Source organism: Callorhinus ursinus, unplaced genomic scaffold (genome assembly GCF_003265705.2).
Source record: "Callorhinus ursinus isolate GAN/ISIS: 27379988/994484 unplaced genomic scaffold, GSC_fseal_2.0 scaffold3, whole genome shotgun sequence".
NCBI classification, from domain to species: domain Eukaryota; kingdom Metazoa; phylum Chordata; class Mammalia; order Carnivora; family Otariidae; genus Callorhinus; species Callorhinus ursinus.
Window position 1 is genome coordinate 63,000,526 of NW_027397065.1, and position 22,997 is coordinate 63,023,522.

The following is a 22,997-nucleotide window of genomic DNA, read 5'->3' on the forward strand; positions in this document are numbered from 1 at the left end:
TCTGACACGTACTACCAAGAAATGAAAAATGGCATCACCACCACAAGCTACACGATGGGCCTAAAATTCTGGATCTATCATTTGGCAGCAGTGTTCCCCTCCCCACACGTGGTGAAATTCCACAAGAGGGCACTTGGTGAGTCACAGATTAGCCAGACTCTGGCCAATGCCAGCACCGAGGCTGTGCCCCCAATATACACGTCAGTCTTCCCTCTTTCCTGTCCCACCCTCAAGGGGCCTTGGAGTAGTGTTCCCCATTCCCCAACAGAAAGTGAGTTTCATAATTGCCAAGAGGTTCAAGTTGGTAGCTCTCTGGGCTATGATCATGGCTATGGATGTCTCGCTCTGGCAGTGACTGTCCTTGAGGGCAGAGGAGGGGCGACAGGACAGGGGGCAGAGTGTCAGTCAGACAAGGAAGGTGGCTCGATGGGATCATTGTCTTGAGGCTGCTGGGGCGGAGGCAGGGTGGAGAGGAGCAGGAAGCTGAGAGGAACGGAGGGGTGCTCAGACGGGTCAGTTCCTGCCCCTACAGCCATGGCCGGGGACAGGATCACAGGCTTACAGGTTCTTATCAATTCCTGGGAATACACTAGCTCAGAAATCTAGTCTCACTAAGGTGACCAGGGTTTCATCTGATATCAGGAGAAGGGCAAGCATGAGGTCTTTAAATAAAAAGTGAGACAGGAGTAAACATAATTCAGTATTGCTCCTAATATGGCACTACTGGGAAAATCTCCTTTTCTATTTTCCTATCCCTTGTACCATCCCTCTCTGTCTCGCCTACCTGCTCAGGAGCTGTAGAGTGTATTCAGTACAGACCCTCCTCAACTTACTGTGGGCTTACACTCGGATAAACCCATCATAAACTGAAAATATCCTAGGTCAAAAATGCATTTAACAAACCTCACCTACTGACCGTCATAGCTTAGCCCAGGTTACCTTAAATGTGCTCGGAACACTTCCATTAGCCTACACTAGAGCAGAATCATCTAAAACAAAGCCTATTTTCTAGTAAAGTGCTGACTGTCTCAGGTGACTTATTGAACACCATACGGAAAGTGAAAACCAGAATAGTTGTACGGGAACAGAATGGTTGTAAGCACATTGGTTGTTCATGCTCATGATGGTGTGGCTGCTTGGGAGTGGTGGCCACTGCCCAGCCCCATCAGAGAGGATCCTATCACACATCACTGGCCTGGGAGAAGATCACAGTTCAAAATTCAAAGTATGGTTTCTATGGAATGCACATTCCTTTGGCACCATTGTAAAGCTGAAAAATCGTTATGTCAAACTGTCATAACATGGGGACTATCTATAGCGAACAGTGGAGGGGAATCTTGTCTAGGCTTCCCAGAGCCTGACCTAGACAGGAAGAGATCAAGTTTACCTTCCCCATTCAGGGCCTCAGAGTGAAGCAGGGAGAAGCAGGGTCCATAATGGTGACTTTGCCACCAGGCCCGGTGCAGAGAATCCAGCCCTGGCCCACTCCCTAGAGACCTGCTTTTTTCCATCTTTTACTCCAGGCTCCTTCCTTCCCTCACTTGCTCTGGATACATCGATTAGTGTAAGCCAATCATAATGGTTCCATTTCTCTTGCAGTGATTGGTTTAGGGGTGGGCACGTGACCATATTGTTCAACAACATAAAGGAAATTTATCAGAAGGATTCTAGGAAAGGTTCTTTTCCTTTAAAAAAGAGTTGCATGAAAAAAATTTTTACTTCCACTGGATATTGCCCTGATGTATAGCCATTTTACGAGTGTCTTATGGACAGCTGTCTTATAACCATGGAGGGAGTGCCCCTGGAGAATAGCCTGAGGATAACAAGGCAGAAAGATGGAAGAGACTTAGGTCTTTGACGATAGAGTTGAATCTCTGAATTAATCAATCCAGGAACCAGTCTAAGTCTGCACTGCTTGTTACATGATCTAATAAATGCCCATCATGTTGAAGACATTTGAGCTGAGTTTCCTGTTACTTGCAGCCAAAGGCATCCAACGGAAACAGACCCTGATCCTGACTTTTACTTGCAGCTTCACGCACACGCATATGTATGTGCATGTACACACATGTACACAATTGTTTTGGTTTGGGGCCCTGCACCTCCTATTCTCACCAAACCCCTCTACTCTCCCAAACCACCTGGTGCCTTGTACTAAGCCCCAGGGGACTGAAGACTTGGGCCCCTTTCACAGGCCTTGTTTTCTGGGGACTGAATGCCCTTGCATCTTAGGGGAGAAAGGGCTGAAGAAGGAAGAAGCTTTCTCTGGGCCCCATGCCAAGACAACCTAGATAAATACAACATGAGATTAAAGAAATGAAGTGATGTCCGTCTGGTGTGCGTTCAGTTACCAGGTACATCCAATGCCCTGGGATTTCTCTCAACCACTTTTGTCCCTTGAAAATCTCCCAAACTCATCTACCCTAAGAAGTGGGTGCCTTTAGCTTAAAGCTTTGCCTTAGTCTGTTAAGATGTAGTCGACCTGAAAAGGAAGGAAAATTCTAGAAAGATAGTGCTGGTGGCAGGGTGGGGGGTGGCACCCTGTAAACTACAAAGAACCAGAAGAGGAAAAAGAAAGAGAGAAGGGCAAACTGAAAGCACCCCCTACGAGCCTGGCTAGGGTGAGGACTGCCTAGGACCAGTCTTTCCCTTGTGAGCATGCGATTCCGAATCAGGAGCTTGGACGCCAGAGCAGGGCTGGAGCTTCTGCCACCAGTAGAAAAAGCCATGGCTAGGACTTGGGTATCTCCTTGGACCAGGCTCTTGTATCCACATGAGGAGAGCTGAGAAGCCGCTCACTGAACTGGCCAGAGCCTGAAGAGGACCGTGCAGCTTTGCAGAGGAAGACACAAGGTAGCGCGTGAACTCAAAGACTGTCTGGTGGCCACGGGGGCACTTCCACTGCCGGCTCCAGGCAGGACTGCACACTGTGGCCGCAGGACAGTGTGGAGCCAATTGCCCGGCCTGGGCAATCACACTTAGAACCCCGGCTTGGGGTGTGTCAAGTTCTCACTGCTTCTCAAAGCCCCAGTATTGGAAATCCCGGGGCTGGGCATGCTCGTCTCTCCAGGCCCTCTGACCAGAAATGGTTTGGGTTGTTTGTAATGGGGTTGTCTGAAAGGCGGCACTTTTCAAGTTGAGTATTTTTGTCTGTTTGTTTTGTTCTAGTTCTATGTCTATTTTGTGCCCCCCCCCACACCCACCGCCAAAAGACCATGCCTCAATGGCCTTCTTTGAGAATTATCTTCTGGCAAGTAAGGTAAGGAAAAGTCCTGGGAAAGACTTCGAAGAATCGACCCTCACAGAGATAGGGAAGGTGCCCACTGTAATTTATTACCTCTTGAGGATATCTGGGTTGTCATAGACCAGGTAACTACGGCCCATAAACTGCGGGATCTCGATGGCTTCTGTGATGGCTGAGATAGAACAAAAAATGGAGGTTACATGGTATTCAGCTCTCTTGACCCCAGCCCTCAACCCCAGGGCAGGAAAATACAAAGGAAGCCAGCTCCTGGAAATGGGACATTTAGCAACTTGTCAGCCCCTTCCTCTTGTGTGCACACACACACTTGGCCAGGTCTGGAGCTGCCTGTCATGGCCTGGGGTTGGTGTCTCCCTGTGGTCGCCTCCCTGGGGCTGGCTGTCACTGTTATTGGCCTCAGCACTACTGAGAAGTCTTTGCAGTGTGTTGAAACTTGAACTGTGCCCAATTATTCTTGGAAGCCAAAGAGCAGGTCGTGGGCCATGTGGGGAACAGCCGGGGATAACCCTAGATATTCTCCAAGGGAGGCAGAGAAAACAATCCCCAAACAAAGCCCACCAGGATTTCATGATCTGAAGCCAATCTGCCCCAGGACTCCTACTTCTTCAGCCATGACCTCAAGAGACTGGTGAAGTAGGCGGGATAAGGCTTTGGCTCGTTTTTTTTACAAATCACCTTCCAGTGTCATGTTTTACAGGATCTTCACCATATTCTCATGGAGTAGCAGGGAGTATGGAGGAGGGCTGGTTATTCCCCTTTTATAGAAGAGGAAGACAATGCACAGGAATCATCAAGGATTTGCCCAAGATCACACAGCAAAGAGAGCATAAGGCCATAAACCAGAAGGGCTCTCCTCAATTCTGGCCCTCAGCCCATATTTGACTTTCCAGTATCTTAGAAGTGTATTTCTTTCTTCCTAATGTCTCATCCCCTTGTTTTCCTAAGGAATCACCCTTTTCACACAGCAACATCTTTCTCCTCTTTAGAAAGACACAGGAGTGACCGTTGAAGGAAATTAAGATAGAACGAATCTCATTTTCAAAGAAATGTGCAAAACGAGAGAGAATAAGTCAGCTTATAAAACCAGTTAGAGTTTCACAAAAATATGTGGTTGAGGCAAAGAAGACACTGAGCTGCCTCTACACCCAGGGGAGAAAATGTATAATTATTTGGTACGAATGAACAGTAGGAGAGTTTAAACTTCTAATTATGAAAAGAGAGAGAGAGAGAGAGAAAGGAGAGAGGTAACAGCAAACCCCCAAACCCAATGACATTGAGTCCCAAGGATAACTTCCTCTGCTGGCAGGTCACCAACAGCAGGTTCCCACAATGTTTTCATAAAAAACAAAATTAAAAAAAGGAAGGAAGGAGGTCAGGAGGAAAGGAAGGAGGGAGGGAGGAAGGGGGGAGGGAGGGAGGGAGGGAAGAAGGAAGGAAATAAGAAAAGCAAAGACAGACAAGTGGAACTTTAATAATTTGGGAGGTAACTCTGAAGAAATTGCTTTAGTGCTGACACATCTCAGCTCTGATCAGGGGGCTGCCAGCCCGGGGCGGGGGGGCCACTGGAACCAAGAAAGGCTCTATCTGGTGCAGTAGTCCCCACTTTTTCGTGGGCTTGCTAGCCACGCTTTCAGTCACTTGTGGTCGGCCGTGGTCCAGAGGCAGATGATCCTCCTATCGTCAGAAAGTCAACAACTGCCCAATACTAGGTCACCGTGCCTGCGTCACTGCTCACCCTTCATCCCACCGGACAGACATTCCATCTCACAACATCGCCAGAAGGGTGAGCACAGTCCAGTAAGATATTTTGAGAGAGAGAGACCCCAGTGACATCACTTAGATTCCATACGTTGTTGCAAGTGTTCTATTTTATTATCAGTTATTGTTGTTAATCTCTTACTATGCCCAACTGAGACACTACACTTGGCTGTAGGTGAGCACGTCCAGGAAGAGACAGGGAATATACAGAACTCTGCACCGTCTGTGGTTTCAGGCACCCGCTGGGGGTCCTGGCGGGTTCCCTCCCCGCAGATCAAGTGGGGGAGGGTGACTGGAGCTTCACATTCTGGCCGCCCCACCAGCCTCTCTCCCTTCTGGTTAAAGAGGGTAAGAGGAAGGAGGGAGGGAAAGGAAGGGAAGTAGAGGGAGGCAAAAAGTGCGATGCGAAATAGCAGGAGCTGAGGAGAAGAACAGACGGGAGGAAGGAGAGAGAGGGGACAGGAGAAAAGAAGCTGCCGAGTAAGGAAGGGAGGGCCAGGTGCCTAGGGGCACCTGGGGGAAGGGGAGGGGCTGGGGGAAGCAAGGCAGGGAGGGAGGGAGCCCGAGGGGCGGAAGTCGAAATGAGAGGGCCAGAGAAGAGGGAAAAGGGGGCTTGTAGGTGGCAGGCAGGCCCCTAACTTCAGGATAGGAGTGCCCAGGAGGGAAAAGGAGAGGGTATCCAAGCTGTCAGAGGAGCGGTTCCCAGAGCTAAACCTGGCCGAGGCTCCCCCACTGGGTTTGGCTCACCCCCAGGGTGAGAGGCGCAGGCCCTGCTGTCACTGGCCGTGGGCGTGGGCCTGCTCCCCCGGACTCCCTGAAATGGTCAGAATATGCTCGTCCCGCGTCAGCGGGGCACCCAGAGAGCCTCTGCGGGGTCTGTGTGAGCCGGGCCCAGCTGCCTGCCAAGCGGGGCTCAGGCGCTTCCCAAGCAGCATCTCAGGGCTGGTGGCTCTACAGGGAGGATTCCCGCCTCCTCCCCCCGTAGAGTGGCTGAGTCCCCCACCACTTACCCCGTTCCCCTCTGCATGCACTTGGCCTGCACGGGGTGCCCTCCCTGGCAGGGGCCCAGAGCGCTTTCGCAGTGTCTCCTGGAACGTCCTGTACTTACTATTGAGGCAGTGGTTCTCGCACTCTGCCAGCCGTCAGCATGGAACAGAAGAGGGGAAGTCGGAATTCCACAAGTCACTGGAAACCAGCCTTGTTTCCCCCATAAAACCCTGAGAGGGCCCAGCCGGTCCTCTCAGGAGAATGGGAATAGGAATCCCACAGGGATGGCTGGAATCCCTCTCAGCACACTTAGCACCAGCTCCCCTCCCTAAGTCTCTACTGCATAGTGGGGGTGGGGGTGGGGTGGGGGGGCAGACAGAGAAGGGATGTGTCTGTCCTCAGACACTTCTGAGGCTCCCCTGACCTTGAACTAACAATCCCCATTTATTCTAAACCTGGAGAAACAGTTCTTTGCTGAACAGTTACTTACCTTGTCAATGATTATTACTTTTCTTGCCTCTAGGCTATGCGTGAAAGAGGAATGATAAGCCAGCCAGCTGCCTCTTTTCTCTCTGTAGTGGAAAAATATCCCCCCAATTCCCACCCCACCGGCCCTCTGCAAGATTCCAGAGCCCTGCTCATTCTGTGATTAACAAAGGGCGGGGGAAGGCTCCAGAAAGGACCCGACTGAATATAAAATGGTGAAAATATACTCACTGCAGGCAGTTTATCTGTGGATAAATATGAACTCTGTACTAGAACATTAGAGCTGGAAGCGACCATCTAGCCCTTTCCAGCCCTTTGTAGTTTATTTAAATATTGTAAACATGATGATATTTTATCCTAACCCAATTTTTTCTACATCGTCTTTTCTTCTGCGGCAAAGGCACTAATCAAAAAGTGTTTTTGTCACGCCTTCACATTTATACCTAAAAGACTGTGCCATCTGCCGACACAAAAAAATACCCCAATGAATAGCAGCCGCCAAGCCAGGCAAGGCAAATTTTCCACCTGAGGGACTTGAAATTCCCAACAGACTATAAGGAGTTGATGGAGTGCTGGCTCGTTCTTACAGTTACAGGACCCCAGAGAAGGAAGGACCTGGGGGGGGCTGTAACCTGACTTTCCCAACAGCATCCTGATGGATGGCCACTGGGCCCAAGCAGCTCCTTCATCCACAGGGTAGCACCCTCCCTTGCAGGACAGTTCTACTTGGTCCAGAATTCGTGGTTCCATGATGCTGCCTCGGTAGCCGGAGTAACAATCACCAAATACCTTCCCAGGACCAGCCTTCAACCCTCTCAAGATCAACATCCAGGCTGAACATCCCCACATTGTTCCATTGTTGAATGATACAACATGCTAAGGAAGAAACGGTCCCTGTAGTCTGCATAAGGAATATGCTGTATTCATTTGTGTTTTTATATACTGAGTTTTCTTAAATTATGGCCTGTGTTTACTGAAGCTGTTTTTTCACACAGTGGGACCAGAAAAAGTAACATCATCTAAATCAGACCTCCCAAGGTGCTGTGAATTGACTAAATACAATAGAAAATGTTCGAAATGTTGTGTTTGTGGAAGGTGTGCGATGATGAGGCAAGACCGGATCCTGCAGGACTGAGAACCCTGGGCCCAAGGCCGGCTCGCTGTCAGTTTTGAGTGCGGAGCAGCTCTCCTCCGCAGAGAAACACCCCCATCTAGCGGCGTGATGGGTCCTGCACGCTCCAAGTCCAAACTGGTCAGTAATGCAGGGAAGGGAAGGGTGGACAAGGGCTCAGAGTTTTTTCCCAAATGGCCAGTGTGCTATTGGCTGGGAGAAGCCCTGGGAGACAGCTGCATCCTCTATCCTCGTCTTGGGACACTCAGATCATAGCCGAGGTGCCAGGAAGCCCCCCAAAGAGAGAGCTGTTTAAACTGGGGTTACTCGGGATTACCCAAGCCTACCTGACCACAGACCCCCACTCCCATTTTGTGTCTGTGAACGTATGTTGTCTGTCTTTGCATATGTGCTCAAAACAGCCATTGATATTTCTTAGAACCTAATTTTGTACATGAGCTTCGTGAAATTCTGCTTTAACTTACTAGTAACTTACTTAGATACAAGAACTCTGAGGGACCGGATGCAAGATGGGTAAATTTGGATGAGAGTAGAGCAAAAGAGAAAAGAAATCCCTAAGGATGGGGCATACCTTTTCCGAGGAGGGAGGCCCTGGTAACACCCCCCTGGGGCGGGATGAGAAGGGGGTCTCAGTATTGGGGTGCTCCATGGGGTGTCTAGATTTAGGTAGCAGAAGGCACCTAAGAGTGAGAGCCCCTAAATGGGAGGGCAGGGGACCACCGAAGTCAGGCCTTATGATTTCCTTAGGCATCTGCAGTTAGAAGTAGGAGAACTGGCTTCTCCTGGCCTGGTGGGTTCCGCAGGTTGGGGCGGAGAGGTTCGGTTTTCCATAGCTGCTAGTGCTATAGGGAGCCCACAGTGCCCCGGGGGCAGTGAGGAGCTCAGTGGGAGCTCGAGGCGCACTTCTGTCTGGGCTCAGCCTTGCAGGGACAAAGGGGGAGGTCCCTAAACCACTGTGATGGTCTGGGTGTCTAGACCATTCCAGGATGGGCCAGAGTTTCTGGTTCCAACCCTCCTGTGCCACCAAGAGGCGAGAAGAGGTGCCAATCTCCCAACGAGGGCCCTAGTGGAAATCACCTGCGTGCCACAAACTCCCTGACCAGGTTAGAGAAAACCAGACTCACCAGGGACCCCCAGAGCTAAACTGCTGGCGGGGAAGGTGGTATGGACTGAATGAGGCCTGGCGCTGGTGACTTCTGCAGTGTGGGTTGGTAAAAGGACCACTTTAGCTTCCGGAGGGGAAACTAAGAGTAGGTTCTTGCTTTTGAGAGATGATCTGGTTATCGGGGAGGGAAAAAAAAAAAAAATCCAAACTTTTAAATAGAGGAAGCTACGTGTCACCTTGCTGGATGGGACAAGACACCCTCCTGTCTACCTGTCAGGACTCATCCTGACAACCAAGGATGGCTTCTGAGCATTCTTGGTCTCTCCCACCAAGAATCTAACCAAACTTTTAGAATGTTCTTCTGTGTTTCTGTGGAATAGTATAGCTGCCCACCTCTCTTCCTTCCCTTTCCAATCCTCACTCGGGACTAGATGCTCACGCTGGTATTACAGCAGTCCATGTGACAATTGCATGCCACCGCGTGCTCGTTGGGGCCTGGAAAAAATTGTCCTTAATGGCCCTAACCTGCGCCCAGTCTCCCATGAATGTTCTCAAGCCATAAACAGGAGAAGAAATGACTTGCTACGGGCCACGCCCCCCCCCCCGACGGAAGCCTTCCTAGAGGGGTAACAACTGCCGTTTGGGCAGAAGCACTATCTTTATTTCAAAGCATAAGGAAATACTGATACAACACGAGGGGAGCTGATAGTTGACCTGGGTTTTACTCTGGGCTCGAGCCTAGCATGTTCCAGAAAAAGAGGCCTAAACGCCCCCCAGATCCCCCCGCCGCTGTCCACTCCCTCGGGTCGTGCCAGGAGGTCCAGGCCCTCCCTGGAGCTCTGACTCTTCAAGCTGGTGATACTTGCTTCTCACTGAACCCGAACCCACAGTTATGGAGCTATAAACATGAGCACTTTATATCTGTTACGGCTAATGTTCTGCAGCAGAAAATGAGGGTTAACAAGACCACAACTTGTCCTGCCCTTCCTCCTCTAATTCTCAAAGCTAAACGTTCATGTAAGCCTTGGGCTTTATATATTGACCATTAAGGTGAGCATTTAAGGCAGGAGGAAACCTGAATTGCCTGTGGTAAAGTTGGAGACCCAGGAAACTCAAACACTAATGTGTGAAATCCAAACTCAATTTTCCAAATGAATGGGCTACTCTTGAACTAAATCTCTGCAAGTACACGCTATTAGCCAAACAACAATTTGCTTGTTAGAATTATAATCAGGATCTTTCAGAAGTGGATCCATCACTCTTCTTCAGAGGTTCATCACTAGGGTGAGCTATGTTAATAAACACATTTCTTATAATTTGCCATGCAGTTTTCAAAATTCATTGAAATAGAATACTACGCACGCTGCCAACCAGCAAATGAGCATTCATACTTCCCAAGACTGCTGCAAAACAATTCCATACACCGCAGCATCTACCTGTAACTGACCATCTTCTCCTAAGCCCTAATTCTGATAAAGTTAAGGAACCTGGAAACAGATGGGAAAGAGAGAGAACACATCCCTTCACTTAGGCTCACTGCCTTATTTCTTTTTGTTTTTTTTGTTTTGTTTTTTTTTTTAGTTTGGCCTGATGCATTTTTTTAGTTCCCAGGCAGGTGAGGCCATACTGATACTTGAAACAAAAAGATCCAATGGCCCAACATGATGACCATATACTGGTAGGCCTCTTCCAGACACCAGGTCCGTGGCCTCTGCCTCCCTAGGGCAGGTGGAAAGTTCCATCCAGTAGGGACTCAAGGCCTGTGACCTGCTCTAGCTTTCAGACAAGGGCGGGTTGGAAGCTGAGTAGTTCACAGCAGGTGTAGTGGATTTTCTTTTTCTCACCAGCAACAATAATGGTGAGTACTGGTTGAGTACTTAATAGGCCTTCTCCTCAGGAATATGCATCGCCTCATTTAATCTATGCTACCACCCTCTATGCTAGACACTATTGGATCATTATTCCCATTTTACTGATGAGGAAACCCAGGCACAGAGGAAACAGCATGAAAAATAACACTTTACAGAAGGTTATGTATACTTTAGTAGAATTTATATTTTTCTGTATTGGGCAAGATTTCTCAGATCTCTCCTTATTGCCTTCGCCGGTAGGGGTCAACACAGTTATCAGCCTATAAAGCCCAGGCATCCACCTATCAGGATAGGCTCTGGGCATGGCTCAGAGGCAGGGGTCGTGGAAGCCCCCCTACACGATGATTTAACCTTTCGGCTGCTAGACCATCAGGGGATTCCCAGGGAAGACGCCCCACTGTTACCGAGGTACTTCGGCACTGTAACTCTTCTTTAATAGAATGATTAACCATGTGACATGCCACCTAATATGTTCCTGAACTCATTGCCCAAAACCACGCACATGGCTGCCCCGGGGTTCCCAGCCCCTCCCGGAAGGATCTGTCCCCTGTGCTCCCGGAGACACAACCCCCCCCCCCCCCCCCACACAGTGCCTACCTTTCTGGCAGTGCAGCCCCTCGAAGCCCAGGGGACAGTCGCACTCATAGCTCTCCTTCCTGGGCCGGCAGCTGCCCCCGTGCGCGCAGGGCCCCGCCACGCAGGGGTGGGCTGCGTTCTCCACGTTCACGCCCCGCGTGAAGTCGTGCTTCATGTGGATGGTGCGGTCGTTCAGGATGATCTGCAGGGGACAGAGGGTCAAGACGTTCAGGCACTCGGGACACATCTCTGCAGTCTGCTAAAGCCTCCCTCGTACCCGCACCTGCACGACGCGTGCTGAGGGAGCTTGCGTAAAAGAGAAAGGGTCCAGTTCCGGTTTTTATCACCTTGTAAAAGGGATACAGGAACCGAAGTGACTACCTGTGGCCCTTGGGAGAATCTGCAGAGAGGAAAGCATCCCCTGGCTCTGGAAGATTCCAGGGGGTCATAAAGAAGTCCCATTAATACAAAATGAGAGTTCTCAACCTGGCTGCCTGTTAGAATCGCCTGGGGGACTTTAAGAAATGTACTGATGCCGGGGTCCCACGCAGGTCAACTGGATCAGCATCTCTGACGGTGGGATCCAGTCAGCAGTCACTTTTAAAAGCTTTCCAAGTGATTCTAAAATGCAGCCAAGGTTGAAAGGTGCTGCTGTAAAACCGAGGAAGAAAGAATACAAAACAGGCAGGAATCAAAGGGGGACTGATGGCTGGCTCCTGGTTGGCGGTGGGGCTGGGAGAAGCTTCTCCCTGTATTGCTGTGTTCTTCTGGCCAATGGTCTCCAGGGAGTCTACAGCTACATCAGCTGGGACTCCCCGACTGTCCCACCCACTCCTCTACCCTCGCTCCCTGACACTCTTGGATTCCCTTCCTCTCCACATCCCCTTCCCCACCATTAAAAAAAAAAAAAGAAAAAAGAAAAAAACGTTCTTAGTACTGCCATGCAAATTCACGGACAAGAGAGCTCCTTTGCCATCACCCCCTTTTACCTGCAGTGGGGCTCTAGGAAAAATGATGAATTATAGGAAGAAGTTACTGGGCTTTCCAGCCCCAAGTAAATGATGCAAATGTTTTCAGCCCTTGACTTGGAGAGTGTGTTTATTTTGAGCTGTGGGTGTTTCAGTGTCATGCAGGCTTTGCAGAACCTGGAGACGGAACACCTCTCAGAAAGACCTCTGCCCTGCAGGGGGTTCTAAGAGGTTAGCCATGGTCTTTCCTGCCACTAATGCATGGTTCCACAGGCTTGCCTAGTCCTTGGAGGGTGTCGGGAGAGTTGGGAGAACACTTTTTTCCCCCAGTTTTGAATCTTACAAGCTGCGAGAAAGTAGCCAGAATCCTTCTATACTCATCCCCTTTTCATGCTCCAAGTGAAAGACTGTGAAACGGAGTCATACGTATTTGAGACAAGCCAAGATGCTACCGTCCACCGCAGGACATGGCACAGCCAATGACTCAGCCCCTGGGAGGGGAGGGTGGCCTTTCCAGGAGGTGAGGAGGAACGGGTTATGTGTGTTGTGTGAAGGGGGGAGGGGCAAAGCCTGACAAAGGTGGGGAGAGAGAGTGAGGCCCCTTAGCATCTCAGCTTGCTTTCTAAGTGAGAATTTCAAACACACGATTAAACATGGCCAACCCCGCTGATGGGGACCATGGGCTAAGCTGAGGTGTCACTGACATCACTGTTCAGCAACACAGGGAAACACATCAGGGTCAGCAAGTATTGCCTGGATCCCTTTTGTGGGACCCACGCTGGGATACCAGAGAAGAAGGACAGAGCCCCGTGGGGCCTTTCTGAGTGCCCGGATGTGTAAATCACGATAGGACCACCTTTCACTGGCTTCCTTCATTTTACCCTCCCTCATGCTTCATGCCAAGGCTAGAAAGGATCAGTGGCCCACCGCCCACCATTGGTTGCTAAAGGAAAACAGGAGGAAGCTGATATCCAGGAATCGAATATGCCTTTCTTCAAATCTTTTTTCTCCCAGGGTTTGGCGGTCCTGGGAATCTGGTTTTGTGAGTCAGCCTGCCTGTCTGTTACAGACAAAACATGTTATCATAACCAGAGAGGTCACAGGCAGCCCCAAGAGAAGGAATAACAGACAAATAGGAGTGCGGTCAGTGCCCTGTATCTTTAACTAGCTGAAGCATTTTTTTTTTTTCTGAACCTTCTACGGAAGGATGTCTTCATCTATGCTCTTAAGAGCTTGGTTACATGATTGATGAACAACAACTGCTAACTTGCAGGGGTGGAAGTGGGGATGGGGGTTGGCTCTTGACTTGAGCCGACTGCATAGTAACCCCAAAGAGAAGCACAGAGCCAAGAGTTGCTAGGAGACTCCATTCGCCTCCTTCCCTTTGCTAGAAGCATTTGCGGCCACCTGATGCCTGTTCCCTCCCTCAGCACTGCCCGGATCCTCTGGTGGATTGGCTGTAAAGATTCATCTTCATTGAGTTGCATTCATGGAGTGTCTGCTGGACAGAGGTCCTGGGGCAGAAGTTATAAGAAAGTAGGGTTGGAAAGCTCTGTTGCTAGCCTTAAAAAAGAAAACCTCAAAACTTTCTCCAAGCTTCTTTTTTGGAGGCATGGGATTATACCGATCATAGTTCTCAATTCCAACGCCGGTAGACAAGGTCACACAACAAACACGCACAAATAAAGCTGGTACCTTCTGGATGCTCCCACTAAACGGCATCAGGATGCCCGAGTTCTTCTTCACGTCATCATAATTCGGGACTCCACCAATAAAAATGTCCGTGTTGCACTTAATCTGTGTGAAGCCTCCCTGCCAACAGAGTAGACACGAAACACGGTATAGCTTCAGAAAAGATAGTCAAGACTACCAACTGGTAGACCTAGTACCCTGGGGACTCACCCCAAAAGGCTGGTGGGACTTCCACATTGGTTTGCATTGCCACTTACCCCCTGTTTGAATGTCTGTAAGTGTAGTAACCTCTCTGAGACTCTGTTTTACCATTTATAAAATGAGAGCCCTAATATCTACTGCAGAGAGGTGTCACAGTGCATGTGGTAGACTGCATGACTGCCCACCAGTGTTCAGCACTTCTCCAGAAGCACCCCTCTCCTTATAGGAAGATCAGCTCCAATCTATTGATCTTGAGTGGGGCCAGGTAACTGGCTTCAGTCAGTAAAACGTAGGCAGAAGAGAAATGAATCACTTCTGCACGGAAGCTTTCAGAGCCAGAAAGGGGGGCTCACAGTGGACTCTCAGCCTGGGTGTCAGATTCAAGCTGCACCTGACCAGGGGCACCTGGATGGCTCAGTTGGTTAAGCATCTGACTCTTGGTTTTGGCTCAGGTCATGATCTCAGGGTGATGAGATCGAGTCCTGCATCGGGCTCCACACTCAGCTGGGAGTCTGCTTGGGATTCTTTCCCTCTGCCCACCCCCCAAATAAATAAATAAAAAATATATATATTTTTAAAAAGCTGCACCTGACCACGGATGGACATGTAAGTGAGAAATAAGCCCTTACTGGAACTGCTGATATTTTGGAGCTGTTTGTGATTGACGCTGGCACAGTCTAGCCTCTCTTGGAGGCTGAGATCCTGCTTACTTAGCACTTTGCCCACAGTTGGATGCATAATCAGCATTCCTGTCTGACCAGCTATTGTTATATTAGGCAGTGGTAAAGAGAGAACCTCTTTAGGCCAAGAGAAAAGGAAGGCGTGGTGGGTGGGAGGCATTCCTTCTTATCAACTACAAAGGGTAGAGAAATTCTTCTATTTTCCAAATTCTGAGAAAACTTCCCATGTTAGCCCCCAGAGGTTTCCCTGTTACTGGTTATTTCAACAGCCTAAACTCTCATGCGTGGGCTAGGCATTAAGCTGTGTGTAATATTTAATGTTAACTCCTTCAGATATGAGCTGTAAGCAAAAAGTTAAAATGTTCTAACAATTAGAGATACATTGAAATTTGAGATCTCTGTGATGAATACTCTTTAGGTAACGTAAGTCAGGTTTCCTCTTACTTATGGTAAAAAGAAATATAGATAGTAGCAGCATTTAGTCATTAATTTAACCAATATTATTGGGCATTACTGTGTCCCAGGCACTAAATGCTGGACAAACAAGAGGAAATAAGGAAGACCCGGTTCCTGCCCTCCGGAGGCTTACACAGGCAGGTGGGATTAGCTCAGCAAGGACTGTTCCGGTGACTCTGGATGCACATGGGCGGGGGGTGTCCCATATCCTGCCCTAGACCCAGAGAGTCGGTGAGGTGGTCGAGGAAGAGTCAGAATTGTAGAAACTGGCCAAAGTCAGGGCTTGAGGGGAAATAGTAGGTATAGGGCGGAGGCAAGGAGGGACCAGATCCTGCATGCATAGAAATTTACCCTGTACCCCAAAAGCAGTGAGCTTTACGCAGAGAGAAAATAGTCCTATCTGTGTTTTAGGCAGATCACAGGCCAGAGGGAGGAGAATGGATATGGCTCAGGTCAGAGTAGGGAAGGGGAGACAGGGAGGGCAGAGAGGAAGGTGCACCATCTCAAGGGATGCTCACAGTGTTCAGGTGGCCAGGTCCAGCCAGGTAACGGCAAGGAGGTCTCGACTGGAATACAGACAGCACAGCCTTCTGTCAATAACCTTCGGGCAGCTTCCAGGGTTCTTATTTAACTGGCCAGGGGTTGGGGGGAGGCGGTGCTCATCAAAGAAGCGGAAGAGCTTTCAGGAATTCTAGTGGCTGCCTGGAATACTGCCCCAGACAGCAGCTGTGACCACACACCCACAGGCACCCATCACTGTCACGTCTTAGCTCTTACCCAAAAGTTCAAATCGGCTAATAAGAAGAAAGGAGGAAGGCTGCAGGGTCACAGGGATTTCAGAGAAATAGGCTGTTTTGAAGACTGAGTTATAGTTGTATCCAGGGAACGGGACCCGGCCTCCTGGGGTGAGATCTGCTTCCTTTTGGTTGCTCATCAGAGTCCTCCCCCACCTCCTTCCTGTTGACCAGAGGCAGGCCCGCAGCTGCCCCACCCATGGGGAACCGCAGGAGAAAAGCAAATAGACCCCACCAAAATGAGGCTTCGTGTCTAGATCTGCCACTTCTATTTAGCTGGAAGTGGATGGAAAATCTGAGCAAAGCCACTGGTTGGGGTTTTCTGGAGCCCTCAGAAGCACATCCCTTCTTTAAGTCTGGCTTAGACTCAACCCTGGACTGTTGGTGTTTCTCAGCTGAGCAACCCAAGGTTCGGTTCGGCTTTAGTGTGGACACTTAGGAGCCAACGTCGTGGGTTAACCCGCAGAAGTGTTCGCTAACCCCATCCATCTCTAAGCTCTAAGACCACTATTCCTAATACCATTGCTCTATAACCAAAAGGGTCAGCCATGCCTTTGAACATGGTATGGGCAGCTAGCTGGGGGGCAGAAATCCCCCGGGGGAAGATGTGATTAAGGCTCAACTCACTGAGATCAAGCATGGGGACTTCCACTCCTGTCTTAGCGCTACCTCAAAATAAACAAACGAAAAACCACCTCACATGTACCCAGAATAGCTACACCTTTACCCACATGTTTATATTGCTTTCCAGGTGGGAGCTGCACTCCAGCTTCGGTCTGTTCCAAAAGCCAATAGGGAGGCACTGGTTCTACCATACTGGTTTAATTCTCATTCTCTGATATGGTAGCAATAGAAATTCTGAGGTATGGTTTTTACCTTTGTGTTGTCTCTTCCCTGTAGAATTCCAATGGTACATACCATGTCCTGAAGAATTCCTTACTTATAATCAAAGGCCTTAACCCTACTATCTTCAAATATCCCCATTCTGAACTTTTGTTCCTTTGGTACAAATGTTTGTAACTAAGGTCTACAGAGATACAATGCTTTTTTGAATTTATATTAAATCAACATACAGTCAAGTCTATAGCTGTGAATTTCTACTTCTATCTTGGACTAAATTCAGCTGTTAGAATTTTCTGGCTCATACCAGAAGTGATTCCTGTTCTCCCTTTAAAATCCATCTCCCTCCCTCTCTCCCTCCCTCCCTCCCTTTCTTCCTTCCTCCCTCCCCCACTCCCTCTCTGTTTTCCTTCCTTCCCTCTCTCCTTCCTTCCTTCTTTCCACAAATACATATAGAACATTTTCTAAGTTTGAAGGGTGCTCACCTCTTGAAGCAGAACCCAGTTTGGGATTCTTCTAATCCTGAGGAGGTCCTTGGTTCTGACAGGACCTCCCACCACAGAACATATGTGTTCTTCCTTTTTTCTTCTTCAACCCAATACCTCTTTCCTCACCAAAAGTCTCTTTTTCTTCCTTTTCTTTTTTCTACCAATCCATTTTCTTATCAGAATACCCACATTCATTAATGTCCTCTTTAAATTTGGAGATGTACAGAACAAGGACTGCTGGGAATTAAAATAGTAGAAAATCTAAAGTCCCCTCTGTTTTAGGGGGACTAAATTTTTTGTGTGTAAAGAATCCTAGTAGATTATAATTTAAAACAAATTTCTCTTATCTCTTCTTAAAAATGTTCTTTTCTTTGGACATGACCTTAGAAATAAAATCATGGATGAAAGTTATAAACTTGAGTAGAAATTCTATGCTCTGAGGTCACAAGAGTACTCAATTAACTAATAATAAGTCAAGCTGTGTAGTGTTAACCAGATGCCGGGTACCGTTGTGTCTTATATATATAGCTATTCTAATTTGCACAACTCTGTGAACTAGGCCCTATTATCATCACCATTATTCCCATTTTATAGATGAGAAAACACAAACTTGGAGGTCAAACAACCTATCTGAGTTGACACTACTGATAAGTAATGGAGCTAGATCGGCAACCCAGGAGCCTGGCATCAGAGCTGTGTTCTTGTCAGGTGTGTGACCCCCCCACACCGCTGGCCTGCCCTCCAAGTCCGTGTCCTGACCTACTACATTAGACACTGACTCGAACAAAGGCAGGGATTGATGGTAGGGGTGGGGGTGACAGGCAATTTTGTAAATGCCAGACTCGTATTAGCTCACTTAATCCTCGCAACAACCGTAAGAGACCTCCCCCATTATTACCCCATTCACAGCCGAGGAATAGAAATGTTAAGTAACTTGCCCAGTGGGGAGCTTGGGTGTAAATCGAGGCAGCCTGGCACCTGGGTCCATGTACTTAACCACTACACTGCTGCTCTTCTCGCCAGGACAGGAAGAAACCAGTAACCCAGTTCCCGCCAACGCATGTCCTGCTTACCTCTGCCATTGCTTCCACCACCTTCTGCTTATCCACTTGTAAGATCCCATTCTTTGCTGTGCGAGACACATGCAGCTCGTGCCAGTGGCCCAGGGTGAGGGGGTCTTCACTCCTGTTGAAGGAAGGAAACTGAGCATGGGTTAGCATCACTGGTGTTGCGGATCATGCTCATGAAACCATCCGATGCAACTGATGCCAACCTCAGATGCCTCATTTCATTCGGTCCAAAGAAAACAATCATTCCTGCTTAGTAAGCACAGCAGTGTGAGCTCCATCTATTGGACCCCTTTATGGTAGGAACATTGCAATTATTTTATTTATTTGTTACAACAAGCCTGAAATGTGGGTCAGATGAGCCTGGTTTTCTAGATGAGAGGTGACAGGAGGGTGAGATGTGATCACAGCTGCACACAAGCTTTGAAAAAGAGTTACCTGGGCTCTGGTGTAAAACACAGATTCTTTGTTGTACTGATGTCTGCAGCATCCTTCAAAATGCAGAAAAAATAGGATGGATGGATGGATGGATGGGTGGATGGATGGATGGATGGATGGATGGATGGATGGATGGGTGGGTGGGTGGATGGATGGATGGATGGATGGATGGATGGATTGGTGGATGGATGGATGGATGGATGGATGGATTGGTGGATGGATGGATGGACTGGTGGATGGATGGATGGATATAAGGCTAGCTAGGCATGTGATAAAGCAAATATAGCAAAATATTAATTGTAGATGGCAAATGGGAGGTATAAGGATGTTTACTATATAATTCTTCCAACTTTTCTATATGTTTGAAATTTCTCATAATACAATGTTGGGGGGGAGGGTTCCATATTGTCTGATATTGTGAAAAGGATTAAAGGTACTTTAAAAATCCAATTATTAATTCCAGGTGGAAGCACTTAAAGTTTAAATGTTATGAATAGGAGTTTTATATATTACTTTGGATAGTGAGGTATGCAGAAGAGTATAATTATTGCATTTGTATTTCTAACGGCGTCTAGTTTCTGGCCTTCACTGAACCTCCCAATTATTTTTTGATCTGGATCATCTTTAGAAAACTGTCAGGAATACCAATGGGCACAATTACTGAAAGGTCTCCACCCCCCTCACTTGATTTTCTTTTGCTCTGGCTAATGTTTTTGTGATTTGTCCTTAGCAATTAGAATTTAATCACCTTGGCTAAATCGATATGCAATAAAGAAACCAGAGGCACTCTTAAAGCAGCCCCGTCTCCATGATAAGTCACAGCGCCTTGGTGGCGTTCTTGTCCTGCCAAGGTCACTCCCTGTCAATACCTGCCATCCTCAGCATGCTGGTATTGATCCCAGCCATCACGAGCTCATTGCAGTTGCCTTGATTTTTGAATCAAGTTCATAATGAACTTGACCACCTTATCCTTTTCCTAAAGTTAAAATGATTTGGCCAATTCCACAACTTCCTGTGGTTCAGGCTTTCAGCGAATGTTCTTAATCAAGCAGGAAGTCTTTGAAGTGGTTTTCAAAATAAACATCTTGCAAAGGGGCGCCTGAAACACCTACAGAAATCACTGTTGTCAGGTTACACTGGAGAAGGGAGGGGACAGGGGGTGCTTTGCCCCTTGGACACTCTGAGAACTTGCTTCCTTTTCATCACAACTAATACGCAGAATCCTTTTTCCAGGCGCTTTCCTGCCAGGCAGGAAGACAAAAACTCACATTTACAATAAATAAATAAATAAATAAATAAATAAATAAATAAAACCACCTCTTGTCTCAAAGAGGCACAGAATTATGAAAGAGAGACATGCTGGACACTCAGGTCCTATGTGTCTGTGACCCCACAGCTGGAGCTGCCTCCGCAGAGGTGCTGGGTGTGGGGGGCCATCCATCCAGGAGAAGGGCTGATGAGCCCCGACCCTCCACTCACTCTTTCTGGTCACTCCGTATCCAGGAGGAAGCCATTTGGAAACACAAGGTGATATTCAAGGTGTCTTTCCTTCTCAACTTGACAAATAGTTCTACCTGAATTGCTTAGCTGTTTTGCATAATCATATGTAAATTGAATCAATTAAATACCCACCCACGTTGTCTTGAGACCTAGGATGGTTTTGCATAACCAGAGGTACAAAAATATTCACCCATGCCCCAAGGAAGGAAGTGTCACTGATGTGCACGAATTCAGTCACAGGACAAAAATGAACAGTCCTTTTTAAGAACTGTTGGAACCTAATGCAGTAAGCATTTCTCATCAGCCATGAAAAATGACCAGCAGTTAAGGGCGTTGTATGGTCATAACATCTCTCCCGCACGCTCTTCCTAAAAATGACGGTCTAGCAGTATGAATTACAATTGAATGCAGCCCTCAATTTCCTTTAAGACAACCACCACCGACTGATTTCCTGCTGCGGGGCACCACTGAATGAAACATCATAGTGAGTTTCAAAAGAGAATTCACCAAATGTAGGAACAAGGAGCATGTCTGCCTTTGATGAGCAGGCCTCTGGCCTGAAGGTAAAAACTACCATGAGAGCAAGACAGTAAGGGAGACCTAGATAAATAAGAACATCTGCCCCTACCATCCACAGGCTCTGAGGGAGTCATCAAAATAGTGACACACTGGATGGGAACAATCGATCTGCTAAATAAATTAAGAGTACAAGTAAAATAACAGGAGGACAGGTTCGACAACCCGGAGCCAGTTCTGCAGCTACCAGCAAGTACTTTACAAGCACCTAGGCATGGCCGTCCTATTGAAACCACTTATCACACAGCCTTCTTGAGCATCGTGGTCAGGGATGGGTCCCTGCGATGGTTGACTCAGTGCCAGGCTCTTACATGGAGAACAGTAAGAGACTCGCAAAATAACTGGTTACCATCAAAGAAACAGTGCAAGAGGACAGTAAACATTGAAAGCGAGGTTACCAAGGACATTTCTGTTCGTTCAAAGTCTGTTAATACTTCTTTACTAGTCATCACATATTTGCTGGGCGCCCACCGAGTGATGCTCTGAGCATGCGCAGATGAATTACACTTCATCACGTTTCTCCTGATGGCACCGTACAAAATGAAGGCAGGGTAGCCCCATCTGAAGCAAGCCCGTCTGCCATAGGTGGAAGCAGAGAGTCGCTCCCTGCTGGGGAGTTATTGGAAAAAAGGAAATCTTGCTAGGAGGAAAGTACGAGCCATAAGGAAGCATGTTATCTGTAAACACCAGGACAAATTTCAGAAAAGATAACTGTGGAGGGAGGACAGGAAGAGTGCGAGCTATTAGGACAAAGTCATCTTTTCCCAAAGTGACCGCTATTTAGCTTTTGGGGAGGGGGGCCCCTGAAGGTCTCAGTCCTTACCTGAGAACACCGGTCCCAGAGCCACAGTCAAAGCGGAACTCCACGTGGCCCCCCGCCATGTTGATAGACAGGAAGTCTTTGCTGGCTGTGTCATAGCTGTAGAGGAGGACGCCCTCACCCGAGTCCGGCCGAAACGTGATCTCAAACTCCGTGAAGGAGAGGTAATGCTGGGGCTCCAGCGGCCAGGGAGTTGCAGCATAGGACCTCAGGGACTTGCTGAATTGAGGAATGATCAGGGTGAAAGCTGAGGAAAGAAGCATGTCATTAGAAATCCCTCTGTGGCAGGACCAGCCACGTTATTTTCCTCCTAGGTACAGAGCGAAACTACATTTCCCAGCAGCCCTGAGTTAGTTGGCTGGTGTAGAATGTGGGTGAGAGTATTATACAGCACCCCAGATCTGGCCCCTCGAATTTCCTCATGTGCTAGCTGAATGCAAGAAGCAGGGGGGTGGGGGATTCTAAGGCCCTGGCAGAGCCACTGGAAGGCAGGAGCCTGCACCCCTGAATGGCATACCCCGCCCAACCCCCTACTGGCCTGCAGTGATGTGTGATGTGAGCAAGGATCAACCTTTATTATGTTAGGCTATAAAATATGAGATGATATGTATCAGCTTTGGCTTACTGGAAATCATAGACCCTCTTCTAGGTGAAATGAGATTTGAGATTATACAGTGTTAAAAAAAAATTTCTCCCAGAATGCTGTCTTAGGTCCAATTTTGAATCACTAGTAAAAAATTAAAACATGTTCAACTCTGCATCGTGTTCCAAAATCTTTTAAATCTTTAAAATTTTCCATTATATGTGTGTGTTTGTGTATGCATTGTGTTTAGATGTATATAAACACATGTTGGTTTATACATGTATTGAGACTTATACAGACAGTACTGAGAGGTGGAATAATTCACTAGAACAGGACAAAGACAAAGAAACAAGATGACTTTTGTCCCATCTCATTGTTAATGATTCTGTGTATATTTTCCCAGCCTTTTCTCTGAAACTGACGGATATTCTAAGGAGCATGAGCTACAAATGGTCTGATACAGACCATACACACAGAGGTTTTTCAAAGTTTTTTGAGGGCCAAAAGGAGCCCACCAAAGCCTGGCCCAAGAGCATCTTCAAATGAACACATCTTTGGTTGGTTTGACACTTCAACACTCAAAGACACTGCAACCTGATTTTAAAAAAAGGGGGGGGGGCGCCAGGGTGGCTCAGTCAGTTAGGCATCTGACTCCAGCTCAGGTCATGATCTCAGGGTCCTGGGCTTTAGCCCCATGTAGGGCTCCCTGCTCAACAG

General features: G+C 48.0%; 1 protein-coding gene across 5 annotated transcripts in view; it reads right to left on the reverse strand.

Annotated features, from left to right (window-relative positions):
* Positions 1 to 22,997, reverse strand: part of EGFLAM (EGF like, fibronectin type III and laminin G domains) — a 188,287-nt gene that overhangs the window by 11,491 nt on the left and 153,799 nt on the right. For 2 of the 5 annotated variants that reach the window (XM_073890971.1, XM_073890972.1), the window contains exons 15-20: positions 21,701 to 21,944; positions 18,370 to 18,481; positions 13,841 to 13,957; positions 11,199 to 11,379; positions 6,129 to 6,152; positions 3,338 to 3,416 (exon numbers count right to left, since the gene is read on the reverse strand). In XM_073890971.1, the coding sequence (XP_073747072.1) occupies positions 3,338 to 3,416; positions 6,129 to 6,152; positions 11,199 to 11,379; positions 13,841 to 13,957; positions 18,370 to 18,481; positions 21,701 to 21,944 (757 nt within the window). Of the gene's footprint in view, positions 1 to 3,337; positions 3,417 to 3,569; positions 4,200 to 6,128; positions 6,153 to 11,198; positions 11,380 to 13,840; positions 13,958 to 15,692; positions 15,765 to 18,369; positions 18,482 to 21,700; positions 21,945 to 22,997 lie in introns of those variants that run through there. The other 3 variants (XM_025866656.2, XM_073890974.1, XM_073890973.1) reach the window with 3 other exon arrangements.